This window comes from Peromyscus eremicus, chromosome 6 (assembly GCF_949786415.1).
Source record: "Peromyscus eremicus chromosome 6, PerEre_H2_v1, whole genome shotgun sequence".
In the NCBI taxonomy this organism is placed as follows: Eukaryota; Metazoa; Chordata; class Mammalia; order Rodentia; family Cricetidae; genus Peromyscus; species Peromyscus eremicus.
In genome coordinates this window covers 1,509,635-1,526,484 of record NC_081421.1, presented here as the reverse complement: position 1 = coordinate 1,526,484, position 16,850 = coordinate 1,509,635, and the positions used below count along the sequence as shown (strand labels likewise).

Sequence of the window (16,850 nt, the reverse complement as noted above, 5' to 3'; positions counted from 1 at the left end):
AATCTTTTTTTTTCCTGGTTAATCTGCAGATTGCTACATTTTAGCCTACCTTAACTACATTACTGTGGTATGACTGTTAACATCTAGTGCATGCCAGCATAGTGATTATTAATATAATACATTAGTTACCCTTCACTTGAAGATGTTAACTTAAGGAATATAATGGAACACAAGAACAAAAGCTCTAACTGGTTTTTGGTAGTCATGTTATAGAAATATAATACACCTTCTTTATAAATAATTACACTATGAATATTGATTTAAAAAAAACTCATGAAACAGGAATACCAAATGAGCCATTAGACAATGTCAGTATTACCTTTGTAAAATGAGTGGGTAAAACTCTGCTCAGGCATTAGCTTGGCAAGGAGTCCATGATTCAAACTTGGATGAGGGATAGATGGTATGACCACAACTGTGGAGAAAATCATGGAGCCATATTTGAGGAAGAAAATGACAGTAATATAGTTCACATCAAAGACTCATGACATTTCTATATTACTGCAACAGGCACACAATAATAAAGAACACATCTCGAAGGGAGGGAAAAGAGGTTTTAAGAGAAACGAAGTAGGCAATACACTCACTGAGTAGAGTACTTTTAGCAACATACATAAAAACATACACACAGGCCAGAAAACTACACCTAAAAGGTTCACTATAATAGTGCTCATTTTATGCATATATGACACATAAAGTATCTTCATACTTTAAAAGGACATCAATCTGAATGGAAACTGATGTTTAATTGGCAGAATAAAATTAAAATAATAGTGTTATAATGGAATAGTACGACCTGCAACGAGAAAAATCCTGCGGCTAAAATGTGATCCATTGTCTCTACAACAGCAGTAAAAAGCAAAGGAGGCTGTTACACTTAACAAGATGCAGTGGTTTGACTACAAATCTCTATTAAAACATTCATTTATGAAGCATACGTGTTGACTTAGTAAAGAATCCCACCTATAAATTAACCAGTAGCATACCTACGGAATGCTACATTTTAGACTAATTGAACTGCACTACTGTGGTATGACTGTTAATATCCAGTGTATGCCAGCATAGTAAATATTAATACAGTACATTAGGTACCTTTAATTTGAAGATGTTAATCCAATAAGTATAATGGAATGCAAGAAAAAAAGCTATGCATGGTTTACAAGAAACACTCATTGAGTTGTCAAGATTACAGTGCAAACAATAGAAAAATAATCTTGATGCAAACACTTAGTAGGAAATACAAATGATTAGTTGCCACAAAACATATTTATAGTTTTCAATATAGTAGGCAAGGCCAATTGTTGGACCATGGCCCAAGAATGGATTTGAGTGAGGAGAATTCTGAGTATTTGTGAGAGCATTCCAAGAAAACAAGAGTCTTGTGACCTCAGTTTCTTCAAAACACAAAATTGTTCTTGGAATGTGTTTTTGTGCTCCTCCCAAGCAGATAGGAGTGAGTTTACTTTAGATTACTCATTATTGCTTGCTGCTGTTATTCAACCAAATGTTTAAACTATCCTTTATATGCCTTGATGGAAAAACATGATTTTGCCATGTGCAGCTTGTCCTTATGATTGTATATAGCTCGAACTCATGAGAACTTTACTCATGTGACCTTTTCTTAACCCTTAGAGTATAAATTGTCTGAAGCTATGAATAAAGTTGGCTATTGCATGAGACTTCAGTCTGCCTCATTCATGGGCAAGCTCCATTCTCCCAGATCCCACTGGCTCTAGAGTGATGATAGCCATTAATGCAAGAGCTTATGCAGTGTAAGTATTGTGCAAAGGAGGCCAATACAACCCAAGGTGGCTCACTGTTGTCCCTGATGTTACTTCTCCATAACTTCTAGTTAAACTACTTTGTATAAACATTTTCCAACTTGTACAAAATTCCTAATGTTTGTTTGCATATTATATAATTGATGTAATATTTAGATGTTGAATTAAGTGTTCACTTAGTAGCAAAAAGAGGAGGGGAGAGAGCAAAGAAGGGAAGGAGAGAATTTTTGAATTAGGCTGTAAAGATTAGTGTTTTACCTTTTTTTTAACGTTGAGTAACTATATGGGGACCTCCTATGCTTATAAAAGTTTCACAAGAAATGTGTGAAAAGCATGAGTCCCTAGCATATTAAAAAAATAGCATAACCAAATGATTTCTATTCATTAATGGGAAATAGTAACCCAAAGCTGCACCGACAAATGTGAATGATAGCAAATATGTACAGATATATCCAGTATATTTGTGCCGATCTACAAATACTATATTAGCATCTCTACCAATTCTGTAAATGTCTGAAGTGTCTATGAGTAAGTACAGTTCAAACATGTATGCAAAAGTGTTAGAGAGTACAAAAGAGATAAATACTAGTGAAATGCCAAATAATGGAAAGCAAACACTAAGTACCTGTACTTGTTGGAGAATTGATTTCTTGTCTGATGTTTCTACCTGGTTGGCTCCCAGTTCTCGCAGTCTCTCTCTGGGGTTCTAATATGTCCCGATACTTAGATACCATCAGAACAGAGATGAAGTAAACAACAGCCAGAGCTAAGAACTGTGCCTGCTTGCTATCATCCTGTGTAAAATGAAAAGGCAGTTTGACACTCAAAATTTTTAGGATATAAATTCACAAAATATAAGAAACTATTCTTCTGTTATTAGACCTTAAACTTTTATTTAAAAGTTGCTGGGGGAGGGGGTTTGGGAATTTATGGTAGAGTGGCAAGCGCAAGGCTCTGGTTTCGGTCCTCAGCTCAAAAAAAAAAAAAATACAAAGTACAAAATAAAAGTTGCTGGGGGGAGGGCTAGGGAGATAGCCCGGTAGTTAAAACCACTTGCTCCTCTCATAGAGGAGCAGAGTTCAGTGCCTACCACCCACTTCAGGTGGTTAATAACGATCTAAAACTCCATCTTCTAATGAACTGGCATGCTCTTCTGGCTTCTTTGGCGCCAGAATAAATAAATAAATAAATAAATAAACAAACAAACAAACAAACAAATAAATAAATAAATAAAATAAACCTTTGGAGCCAGCCCAGATGGTTTAGTGGGCAAAGATATCTTCATTTGATCCTAGGCACCCACATGGTAGAAGAAGACTCTATAACATTGTCCTCTGACCTTTGCCTATGCACTGTGGCAAGCGAGAACGTGTGAAGATGTTGTGCACAATACACACACACACACACACACACACACACACACACACACACACATGCTAAATATAAATTCAAAGAAAATTAAGAGTTGATAACTAAATTATACTAAGTACCATGTTAAAGATACACACAAAACGCCTAAAATGTTTCATCTGAGTTATAGGTTGAAATAATTTTAAAAGTTAATATAGTAAGATTGTGTTCAATGTGCTATAAAATATCATCCTTCTCTTACCATTTTTATCTGTATGACTTCCTTATGAAACATGCAGATGAAAAAAATTAGTGTACTGAGTTTTTAAAAAAATCAGGATTTAAGCATTATTATTGATAAGAAAAGTTAATAGAGAAAAATCACAACTAGAAAATATACTACTACCTGAGCAAGAGGTTATGTGGATTGAAGATGGCAGATATATATAAACAACGGCAATCATAAAATAAGAATTTCATGCAATCCCATTGTAAAACAGAATGTTATGTGGTAACATACACGATGAATAATTAAAGTTCTGACTGCACTACCAGGTAAAAAGATGTAACAATCCAGTTTTTCTGGAAGGGAAAAAGAAATCTCGAATACTATATATATTTGAGGTGCTCATTTCCATATCTAATGATAAAATGGTGTTCTGCCAGAGTATAGTAAAGTAAGAAAAGGTCTGAAAAAATAAGACAATAGTTTGAAGAGGCATTGGGGTCTGGCAGGAAAGAAAACATTGTAGCAGGTTTGTTACCCGAAAATACACTGAACTGCCTATAGCCAAAGGCTGAGATAAGCATCTCTAGGAGAAGTAACATGAAGGATAAGCTAGAAGACTTCTCAATACATCCTTGTTAGGCCATATCTTGTAAACTTTTTTTGGGGGGGTGAGGTTTTCGAGACAGGGTTTCTCTGTGTAGTTTTGGTGCCTGTCCTGGATGCTCTGTAGACCAGGCTGGCCTCAAACTCAGAGAGATCCGCCTGGCTCTGCCTCCCGAGTGCTGGGATTAAAGGTATGTGCCACCCCCGCCCCAACCACATTTTGTAAACTTTTGATCAGCTAAATAAGATTGGTATTTCCAAATCAAAATATAGTAAGCAGCAACTAGTCAGCAGGACAGAAGTAAGAAAAAGAAAAACTCATTCAATTCTAGTTACTTCATTAATGAACAGTCTCTATATTTACTAGGCCATTTAAGCAAAATTCTAATATGATTCAGAATTTATGTACATTTGTCAGAAAGAAAACAAATGACAAATATTTACTGGTGATTTGCTATGCTGAAACAGACTAAGTATAGTAATGAAGAAAATGATAAAAATGTTACAACTCTGAAGTATTGTAATTTATTCTTTCATATGCTATGAGCGACAAAGAGCTTTACAGGGATATAAATTTTCATAAAGTGTTTGAAGTACAGACTATTATTTTCATGAAGATGGACTAGTACAAACAGAAGGGACAAAAATCAAACATTTAAGCAGTTATTACAAAGGAAAATGAAGTACAATTCAACTAACAAAAGACTCCATCCAAGAATGAACTCACATTCAGCCCAAGCTGTAATAGACCCTATTCTCCACAACACTTCTGTTTCTACCACAGGAAATTCTGCTCCACACAACTGGAGAACATTCAATAAATCCATGCAGAATCAATGAATACAAGCTATGCTATAAGCACCACTATGAACTGTAGTGGTAGCTGAGTTAAAACATCTCCTTCTTAACTGGTACGAAAAGAGCTGCCTTTTGCATTTTAAAAGCAGGATTTCAAGCCAATTGCATTGCTTATTTCCAGTTCTGTCTTTGGAAATAAAGTGCCATATACACAGGAGTAAACACCTCAAGAATGACTAAATTTTACATAAATCAACTGATGTTTAGAGGTATTTTATTATTATAAAGGAATAAACTCTGTTTTTCCTGTCTGTGTATTCCTGGGTTGTTGTTTTTCCCCAATTTGAATAAATAATATAACTGTTTAGCCCTGCAACTGCTTAAGATTTTAACGCACATACTGGTATGATGCAAAGCACTCCAGTACTTTTTGAAGGATTAAAATTCACTAAATTTTATATCATTTGAAATACAGGTGATCTAATAAAATCCAGTCTCTAATGAGGACAGCAAAAACAAAATGAATTTGCTCATAATTTCAATCTATTTGAGAAATTTCAAATAAAGGCTTTCTTGAAAATTTTTCAGAAAAATTTTAAAAATATATAAAAGTTTTCAGAAATCTCGAAAAAAATTCTTAGTGTGTGATGTGCATGTAGGAGTCAGAGGACAGCTCTCCTGCAGGTAAGTCTGTTCCCTCCTGCCACCTTGTAGGACCTGGGGACTACACTCAGGCCATCAGGCCTGCGAGCAAGCACCTCCACCAGCTGCTGAGTCATCTAACTGATCTGACTGTTTATAAGCAATGTTTTCATCTTAGCACACAGCAAATTCTTCTCCTTCTACACAGGTAATATATACTTTCTTCACTGCTCCCCACACCCTCAGAAGTCCTTAAAAAGCACAATAATCCCAATCTCTACATCTAAATGTGCATGTACACATATATTGTCTATTATACTAAAACTTTGTGTGCTTGAAAAGCAAAAAGGCCGAGAAACTTTTGAGAAGCACAAAAGCTCCTGCCCTAAAATTCCTGTCAACTATTCAATTATTTGTCCTCTGAAAACACACACACACACACACACACACAAACACACACAGAGGTAATGTACATATGAATATTTCCTAAAACTTAATCTGAGGTCTGATACATTTCGGAAATTAAATAAACTAAATGTGACTGTTGTCTTATAAAAACTTTGAAACTAACAACCAACTAACATACTAACATTTGTAAAAACTAAGGCCCCAGGTTATTCCAAGTGAGAGATGCATTTGTAATCTAGAAATATGGTGAGAAAAAGGTAACACTCTGATTCTACACGTGTGTGCTGTCAATCTCATGCAGACCTGCCTGACGCTTATCACCAAAGTACACTGTTGCGTAACTACAAGCACAGGAGCTGGGTTGTGAGACATTGGTATTGGAAAGTTTTTTCTTTTCCCTAATATAGTAGTGAAGAACTATACTAAAGGTTGTCCAATTTATCCTTATACAGCAAAGATTACATAAAAGAACCTGATTCCTCCATTCTTGCAATACTAAGCATTATCATTTCAGATTTTAGTTCATTTAATACTGAAAATATATCCTTTTAATTTTCATTCTGTTATCCACTGATGATACTTCTAATCATGTTGTTGGTTTATATTACATATTTTGTATTTATTGCTTAAGTCTGTTATGTTTTCCTATTTATCTATTTTGCTGTAATTTTTCATTAATTATAAGAATTAATATTTTTCTATCATATATCTACAGCATGAAACACCATACCACATGGCTTTGACTTATCACAACCACACTGTAAACAACAAAGCACTCCACTTCACTGATTGTTACATATACATTTCAAACATACACTTCTTTAAACATTCCTTCAAGAATTAACTATAATTAAAATAACAGGATCTAATCTGGCTGGTTATAATGCCTATATTAAAAACTGCTATTATTGCTTAATCTGCTGTGAAACACTGTACTTTTACACAATTCATCAAAAGGTCTATTTTATTTTTAATTGCCTTGAGTAAGTAGTCATGGACTAGAGAGTTCCATTAAACCTTCCTTAAGCTATTTCTTTCTTTGAATGTTATTAAGCCTTCTTTCTAATTCAGATTCCTACAGATACTATCCTTTGTGAAAGTAGGGGCCAGTGAGAGGGTTCAATGGGTAAAAGTTTTTACTGCTCAGCCTAGAAATCTGAGTCCAATCCCTGGAACCCTCAGAAAGGAAAAGGGTAAGAATGGGCTCCACAAAGTTGTTCTAGGACCTCCACATGTATTTTGTGGTATTAACAACTCCCTTTACATGCATTATGAGCACATACATACACAATAATAATTAATAATTTTTAAATGAAAGAAAATGTCTTCCCATACCCAAAGGCAACTTTCATTAATACCTGATGAGATAACTTTTTATGTCTAATAAAAGAAATATTAAAAATAACAAAATATTCATTATGTGGAAATGGAGTAAAAAATATAAAAGGCAGGACCAGAGGACCTAAGACAAAGTCAAACTTAGTGTTTCAAGGCTATCTCTTATCTTGGAATATGAAATAAATCTCAAAACTTATCATTTGTGTAAGCAATAGTGTATGTACATGTATGTGTCTGCTTACCTGTGAGTGTGAATGTGGAGACCAGAGATTGAGGCTGAATGCCTTCCATCACGTTATTTTTTGAGACAGTTTCTCACTGAATCTGAGAAACTTCATCTGCATCTTCAACATTGGAGTTACAGATGTGCAGCACCATACCTAGATCTACAAGGGCACTGGGTATCTGAATTCAGGTCCTCATGCTTCTGCATCAGGCACTTTACCCAGTGAGCCATTTCCCAGCCAGCCCTGTATGCATACATATTATTTTTCAAAGTAAACTATCAATAAGCTCTTGGAAAAACTAAGGTTCAACTATTTTACCATTAGAAGTATGAAATATATCCAGACAACAGGACAACTGGTAGTGACAGCAACTCTTTGCAAATTTTACACTGCTTAACACAAATGACCATGCAAGTTGGTTTTACTGTTGTTGTTGTTGTTACTGTTTGATTTTTGTTTGTTTTTTGCAAGGAAGCCAAGCATATAGATTACTTACCACATCTCGAAAGACAACAGCACGAAGGCGATTGATATCAACGTCCTGAAGAAGTCTATCGGGATCCTTTATAGGAGAAAGGTTACCGGGAACATTTTCTAAGGGAGCCTTGAAAACAAAAGAGAATTATTAAGAAATACCATATTCTAGAAAATTATTGAGAAGCATCATTATAGTACTTTTTACATTAGGCTGATCTTCCCACACCATTTCCTGCACCCCCTGAACTAGAAATGAGTGACAACAAAACTGGCATGGGGCTCATTTTCTGTTCTCCTCTGCTTGTCATGCTTTCTCTCCTCCTTGTTCTTATCTGCTATCAACATAGGTGCCTCCCTCTATGAGCTCATAAATGGAGGTGAGGTTGTGTAGGAAAAAAATTATCTTGTCTTTCAGAAGAACTGAGTGCAAGTCTCTGCTATCTGGCTTAATGCTTGTTACTAAAATTCCCAGTTAATAAATGTCTTTAATTCTCTTAATTTATCCATCATGCATATATGTGTATGAGATAAAAAATATTGCTATGTAACATTATGAAATTACAAATGTAGTCACTTCCTGACCATTTTTAAAAGGTAAGCTCTAAAACTTAGTCCTAGTTCACTATAGTTGACAAACACTAACATACAGTGAAAATCTAAAGAGGTTAGCTAACCTTGCAGATACAGCCAAGAAGCACAGAGGCCAGCACCAGGTCATCAAACCCATGTCATTGTATAGATCCTGTTGCATTGTTCTCCCAAATGAAAAAGGACTGCGTGTTACAGAGGAAATGGTGTATTACCTTGGATGCTGCTGTGGCAGTCACACTTTGGGGAGCTTCCTGAGGTTTACTGCTTCCATGGGAAGATTTGTTTCCCCTGTCTCTCTGTCTCTGTCGACATTCTAAACAGTTTCTCACAGCTACACAACAAACTAAGAAACCAGAAAGATATTAACATAAATTGTTGACATGGCTATATAGAAAAATGTTCTAAATTTATTTTTTTTGTATTTCCTTTTCTGCCATAGATTAGTATTTTTAAAATTAGATAAATTTAAATTATGAAATACAATAATTAAGGTACAATACCCATAGAATATATATTAAATAAAATACTCATGTACTCCCAAGTTAAAATAAACAGATCATCATAGCCTTTCAAACTCCCAAAATAACTCTTCCTAATTCTATAATCTTCCATCAGTCACTATTACAAATGTTCTGTATCATTAAAAATTTTAGCAACATAAAATGCCTACGAGAGGAGTTGGGGAGACAGTATAGTGGGTAAGAGCATTTGCTGTACAGACATAGGCACCTGAAGTCAAATTCCTCATATAAAAAGGTCACTCACACTTGTAACCCTAGTAAGATAAGAGGACACCCTAGCTCCAGGTGCAGTGAGAGACTATTTATTTCAAAGGAATAAAGTGGAGAAGGATATTGAACATTATCTTCTGACTTTCACATATGAATGCGTTGGTAGGCATACATACACACATATACAAACATACATATATACACATATGCTATATATATATATATATATATATATACACACAACCATACATACATTCACAAATTAATATCAACCTTTAAAATGTTTAAATAATATCAACCTTTAAAATGTTTAATAATAAGGCTCTGACTTTACCTCACCTTTCTTGGTGACTACAGAGTACACCTTCTCATTTCAGACATCATCCACTCTAAGGGTTGTAATAGCTCAGCACAGCAGAAAGAGGTTACACTCCTTGTCTCTAGCATGTAATCATTATTATAAGAAACACAGATTTTGGGCCACCATTTCTCTAACTTCCTTTCTGTCTTCCTTTGGTAATCAATACTGGCCATTAGACTCATGCCTCTCCTATTCTAGGTAAGGGCTCTGCTATACACTATATCCTCAGTTGACTGCAGGCCAAGGACATAAACAAGGTTCACAAAGCGATCTACATTAAAATCACTTCAATGATAAATACCAGTTTTACTGATTTTTAGATAATTCTAAATATGTTTGACTATATTTGAAGCAATAAATGATTCCATGCAGTCTCCACTGAGAAGATACAAGTTTTTAAAACTGAGCAATCCTGGGGATTACAAGACAGTTACTAAGCTGCAGATTCACCAACCTGAATCAGTGCTTTCTATACCTCAGAGCTGCACAAGTCGTCTTAGTTACACAGTGTGTACCACTGCCTTAGCATACTTACCTAGCCTTAGGCACTGTCTCATTAGCCCTCCAGAAGACATGTTTTTTTCAGCTTCAATCTCACTAAAATTGAGAGAGCTGGCAAACACAAGGACATCAACCATAGCCATGAGGCGGCTGAGGAACGTCACTGCTGTCTCTGCTGACATGCCTTGTGTCACTTCAATGTTTTCCAACTCAGTCTTTAAAAGAGGAGAGTTAACCTTGTTTAAAATTGGGAAATGTGGCACATATTATTATACACTACAGGTGAAAAGAAGTATAGAAAGCGTACATAAGAACATAGAAAATAAATTAATAACACCTATCACAAGACCTTGCCAAATTTCGTTTCCCTACTCACTATTCTTAAATTAAAAAGCCCATTTTAAAACTAGTATTAATTTAAATACCGTATTAGTTGAAGAAAGAACTTCATATAATTTCACAAAGATACTTAGAGACAACCACACATATGTTCTTATTCTTGTTTTGGTATAAAATTGGCCTTTCTCTCCTAAAATCTTCATTTCCATTTACAAATGGATGTTTTCCTTTCTTACAGATATAATGAATAAAGGGAATGATACACAGAAATTTTCCTTGCTATCAAATGAGATGACTGTCAAACTAGAATACATACTATTGACTTATCTATTTAGAATCATAAACTGAAACACTAAGGATTTCATGTGTCCAATAAGACTAAGGTCGAAATGACCAAAAGGATCGCTCCTTTAGATATCTAACTGATAAGCTCTGAAACTCTCATTGTAGAGGGAGGAAGGAGCATTGTTAAGCTGAAAGTTAGATTTCACTAAAATATTCTCTTTGATAAAATGTTATTTCCTGCTTTCAGAAGGAATATTAAAATCTATTTTGTTTCTTAGAATGTGTAACTCCATAAGTTATGAGTAGTGGCAACATTTCTTCATTTTTCATTCTATACTAATAACACTATAATGATTTTGATTTTCTCATAACTAGAATTAATTTTCTTAGTGCCAGAAGGAGCAAATAAAAGATACGCTTTGTAAATAAAAATTCTGTCAAAGTTTCTGAAAATGGGCCAACTACCCATACTGACTTATCTTTAACCAAATGGTAAAGTCAAGCACGTGGTAGACACATGGAATAGCTTCCTGTTCCTACTGACTTTTACACTGTCTCTGGAAATGCTTCTGTTTACCTACTTGGAATAGCTTCCTGTTCCTACTGACTTTTACACTGTCTCTGGAAATGCTTCTGTTTACCTACTTGTGCTTTACTGCTGACACAGCATCAAATTAAACAGCTGTGAGCAGAGCTTAAGAGAAGAAAAGAATTCATTGTAAATCTATTTTCAGTTATTCTAGGATGAAACACTAGCCATTGCTTTACATCAGTCAAGAGCTCTTAATAACTTTTCAATAAATTAGAATTCAGTATATCTGCAGACATGCTCTTAAATTCTTCGTTATTTTAAATTGTTGAAATGTTGAGAGCTCTACCTCACTGTATTACTGCTTTATTTTCTAGTTGGAATCTAAAAACCTAACCAGTGAAATATGCTCTAATTTTGAAGTAGTGAATCAGAAAAAAATATTAAGTACATAATTATTAAATTGTCTGTATAAATATGCTCTAATTTTGAAGTAGTGAATCAGAAACAAATATTAAATACATAAATATTAAATTGTCCATATAATTTGACAAACTTATTCTACCAAAATATCAAAATTGAAAGTAAAAGGTATTCTTAACATGAATAATAATCTAGAAAATGATTCTTGTTCCATTCTGTTAATATAATTTACAAACATATTATATAAGCATCCTATGATAAAACTCATTTAATACAATTCTCACTAAATCTTAATATATATCTCATCTAATTTGCTATAATTGGAATTTAAATCTGATTGCACATAGGACTTTATTTACATTATTTTCATTTATTATGATATTTATTGTAGTGAATAATAAAACAAATACATCAGTGTATTGGGAAAATAATCCTTTTAATGAATTTTTAATACACAAAGATATGTCTGATTAAAAGATGATATGAAAACTCAAAATATAACCAAGTAAAATTTTCATAATTAAAAATAAAATTAAAAAATAAAAAACCTAAAAATTACTGCAAAAGTAATACTAACCTTAGAACCCTGGACATGCATTAGACAAAACAGACAACAGACCAAAAAAGTACAAGAAAAAGGAAATTATTAAAATTAAATGAAAATACATGTAAAATTGAAACACAAAATAACATTTTAAAATTATATTATTTTATTAAAAACAAAATTCTCAGAATAGATATTTATTTTATAAAGTACATAATTATGATTGAGATTTAATATGAAACATTTAAATTTAAACTTATTTTTGTTTGAATAACTGCCCCCAAATATATTCATGTGAGTACAGCAAATATAAGAGAAAGAATGCAAATTCTATTTTATATAACAAGTATCTTTTCCTAGCAGATGATTAATGAGACATTTTAAAGAACAAACACAGGACGCCTCTTTTCAAACCCTAACTCAGTATGGACTTGAGCAGAAATGACTCAGGGAAATCAGCGTATTTCTTACACCAACTATGTAGACTTTTTCCATGAGGAAATCATATTATAATTAATTTTCTCAAATATTCAGAACCCTTCCTATACAAAACTAAAACATTTATGCCATCACAACTTAAAATTCACTTTTTATAAGAAAATAACTCATTGATACACTATTAGGCCTATGATATGAGCTTAGGTGGCTGCATATCATCTAAAAGTTTCAGGGCCTTGTTAAGAATCAGGTCTATATAATAAAAACATTATAGACCTTCCCCCCACCAAAACTACAAAATCCCAATTCTTTGAGTTTTTACAACAAATAATGTGAGTATACATTTGAAAACATGCCATTTTCATGGGCATATTCACTGGGAAAATATATAGAAGAACTGTGAGACTGCCACTAGGATAACTACTATGAGATAAACTACATCAAACCCAAAAGTCTCACATTTTCCACCCCTACATCCTGTTATTAAATGACTGTAACTAAGACTGTCATTATGCCTGACATGGAAGAAAAGCTTGTTTTCCTTCTGTATGATAATGCATTATTTGAAGAACCAGAAATGTCATTTCTATTATTTTCCTGGAACAGAAAAAAATTAAACCACATTTGACACTGTGTTCTGATGGTTGACTAATATGGTCAACTTAAAATTTTGAGTGATTGTTGGGCAGTAGTGTTGGTCACCAGGCAGTGGTGACTCACGCCTTTAATCCCTGCACTCTGAAAGTAGCAGGTGGATCTCTGAGTTTGAGGCCAGCCTGGTCTACAGAGCTAGTTCCAGGACAGCCAGGGCTACACAAAAAAAACTATGTCTCAAAAAGCCAAAATGAAAAAAAAAAATCTTGAATGATCACAACACGATGTGAAGGAATGTATGACTGACAATGTTCTTTGCTTTTCCATGTTTCCCTCCAATTCTCTGCCTTCATTCATAACTAACTTGAACATTGTGATAGGAAATAAAGGAAGTAATTCAACTGACTAGTCCTGGAAAACTTAATTCAAAAACTCAACAAAATAGTATTCCTTCCACAAAGCAAACACTGATCAAATTGCATAGCAAATGGTCCAGTTTTATTTGTTTGTTTATTTATTTGTAGATAGAGTCTCACTGTGTAGCCCTGGTAGTGTGGAACTCACTATGTAGACCAGGGTGGCCTCGAACTCACAAAGAAATGTAATGACATCTGCTTTTGCTTCTGCAGTCTGGGAATGAAGGCATGCACCATCATGCTGGGCCAAGTGTCTTAATTTATCCTGAATATTAAGGTTAAAACTACTGGTTTATTTTTATTTAAAACATTTTTGTGACTTATTTACCATAACACACAGTTTTAAATAACACAAGTATCTAAAATCTCAATAAATACTGCTTTTTTAGATTGCTTACTATAATATAAGCCACGTGCATCTCTAGTCTTAAAGTCTACATTAAGTCATCTCTTTACAGGTAAGATTAATTAAAGAGTTCAAAACTTTTTTTCAGAACAATGACACTATAAGAATAATTCAGAAATGTTTTTCCTACTACACACAGACTGCTGTGGTTATTTATAGTTTCAAGGAATAAACAGACCACTTCAAATGGGCAATCCCCTAGAAATGGCAAATAAAAAAACTATTTCTGGTTGAATATCTTGCTATCAAAACAGATTATCAATAATAACTATATTATCTCAAACATTCTAAATTCTAGAGTTTTATAAATGAAAAGCTTTTATAATAAACTGGGATTATTATTCCATCAAACAAATATGTAAAGAGAGAGTTATTGAAGGAATTCAAGAAAGCTCGAAAAGGCTTCTCCACCTAGTATATGTCACATTTATTACCAAATTCGATTTTCAAACACTTTCTTTGGGATAAATATAATTATTACCCTTTAGCCAATTAAACCAAGGTTGAGGCCATGCCCAGCAAATGATACAGCCCACATGGAAGCAAAGATTGATCTCATACTGAGGTTAATACCATTTCCATTTAATCCAAACTTCACAAAAATTCATGTCTGAGTCTCAATGAAAAATAAGTCTGTTTCTGAGCAGCAGACCATCAACAGAGAACAGCACTTACCTGGAGGAATAACAAAGGCTACTTCTGGGTTAAGTTTTAAGTTGTTACTCTTAAAATAGAGGACTACAAAAAAGATTTCACATTCTACTTCTGCTTATCATTTTAAAGTTTAATATAGTTGTACATTAAAAATGTCTACTGACAAAAATAGTAAAAAAAAAAAGTATGTATCTTCTAAGAGATAACTACATTTGCTAAAAAATAGTTTATTATACTTACTAGCCACTGAGTCAAATTCAAGTTCTTATTTTATAAAGAATAAATTCTATAATAATAAGGTTTTTATATACATCCCTGTGTTATTCTTGTTTTATGAACAGCATATGCAATGTCAGTGTCTCATACCATACAGATCTTAGGAGAAACTACTCCACTCCCGCTCAGCTCAGTTCAGCAGACGGCCGTAAGACCTAAAGTATTTACTATCTAGCTCCACACAGAAAGTCTGCCAGCTCCTACTGTCAAAGCTATCATTACTCCCAGGTATTAAAAATACAAAGCTTCACAGATATGAAAATCTGAAAAAGATATATGCATTATTAAAATCCCCAGGACACTAAGACAACAGCGTCGAGTGTTTCTGCTTCATGCACAGAAGCTGATACTCGGACGCTCCTATATGACAGCGTCCTTTTGGTAAATCAGAGCAACCCTAGTGTCTCCTCCCTCTCACCTGTTCCAGAACTCTTGAGGTTTTGTACTTGGTAGTTTTGAGCTGAAAAGCTCATATTTTCAGTGTGGGTTTCATTCTTTATTGAGGCTTCTCCCTCCTTTTCCCACTCTATAGCAAGAACACTAAACAATCCAGTAACACTAAAAGAAAATAATATCCTTCACATTTCCACATTATATAGAAAGCATGAGAACAAAAATAGATGTTTCTTTTTAAAGAGTTATATAACAGTTATATATATATAACATATATATATAAAACTTTCTTTAAAAAGAAACATATATATTTATATTATATATTTGTTTTAATAATGAATAACAATAAACATGTTTATTATATTATATAAAATATATTTGTGTTATATAAATATATAAAATCAAGTGTGTTGCATAACCAAGTATAGGTACAATCAGTTAATGGACCAATTAACAGAAAATAAAGACAAAAAAATTTCGGCAATAAAATTAACTTCCAAATCTGCTAAGAACAGTCTAAATAATAGGCAAACTATTATTTTAAAGCCCCAAATTACAGTGGTCAAAACTGTATATGCAAGTGTTCTTGTTAATCAAACTTTAAAATGCCAGTATCTTAGCTTTGTTTTTGTTAATTTAAAAATAAGCTATATTGAGTGTTAAAGTAGTATACATAACAGGTTTATAAGTTACTGAATTTATTTAATACTTTATTAATAGGAATATTTGACACTAAAATTTTGAAGATATTTAGTAATGTGGATATTTCAAACCTCTGCAAATTTTGATAATTTTTTTACTACATTATTTTATAGAATGATCATTTTCGTTCTGCACAAAAGTGTAAAAACATTCAATATTTATATTAAAGTAAATACAGTCTCTTAAAATTTCCTGAAAACAAATGACATTTCATGATTCCATACAGAAAGCATTGTATTTAGTCTTTGATTTATAGAAAAAGCAGCACCCTCCCCATCTTAATATAAGAACGCAGTTTACCATATATATATGCCTGGAGGAAGTGTGTGAGGTTACAGCCTGTTGCAGCTAATATTTTAACTTCGGTGCTATTCCAGTGAACAGAGTGAGAAGAAGAGTCATGCAGGAATATCATGTTACTGATGAAATAAAGTCTGGATCAATATGGAAAAATTCCTCACTAAGCAGTAGATGTGTTAATAAATCACACGGTTGTCTGTGTTTCTGGGGCTTACAAAAGAGTTTCTTATGAGAAGCAGCAAGATGGGCTGCAAGCTATGGAATTCTATATTCTTTCCCATCTAATCAAGTTACACTTAAGAGTTACTCTGACATAAGTCAAAAATATTTTTTTAAATATTTTTTAAATTGTGGACTCTGGGAATCAAACCAAATAATGACAAATGCTAGGCAGGAGTACTGCCACTCAGCTACAGACACACCAGCCTAGAACTAAATATATCTATAAGATGAAAATTACATATAACTTAACACTGGTCTGCTGCATTTTTAAAAGACATACATGATCAATATT

At 33.4% G+C, this 16,850-nt stretch overlaps 1 protein-coding gene across 3 annotated transcripts in view; it reads right to left on the bottom strand.

Moving 5' to 3' along the window:
* Positions 1-16,850, bottom strand: part of Nbea (neurobeachin) — a 547,801-nt gene that overhangs the window by 360,372 nt on the left and 170,579 nt on the right. For all 3 annotated transcript variants that reach the window (XM_059265100.1, XM_059265102.1, XM_059265101.1), the window contains exons 25-29: positions 10,072-10,252; positions 8,657-8,787; positions 7,873-7,980; positions 2,407-2,575; positions 320-415 (exon numbers count right to left, since the gene is read on the bottom strand). In XM_059265100.1, the coding sequence (XP_059121083.1) occupies positions 320-415; positions 2,407-2,575; positions 7,873-7,980; positions 8,657-8,787; positions 10,072-10,252 (685 nt within the window). The remainder of the gene's footprint in view (positions 1-319; positions 416-2,406; positions 2,576-7,872; positions 7,981-8,656; positions 8,788-10,071; positions 10,253-16,850) is intronic.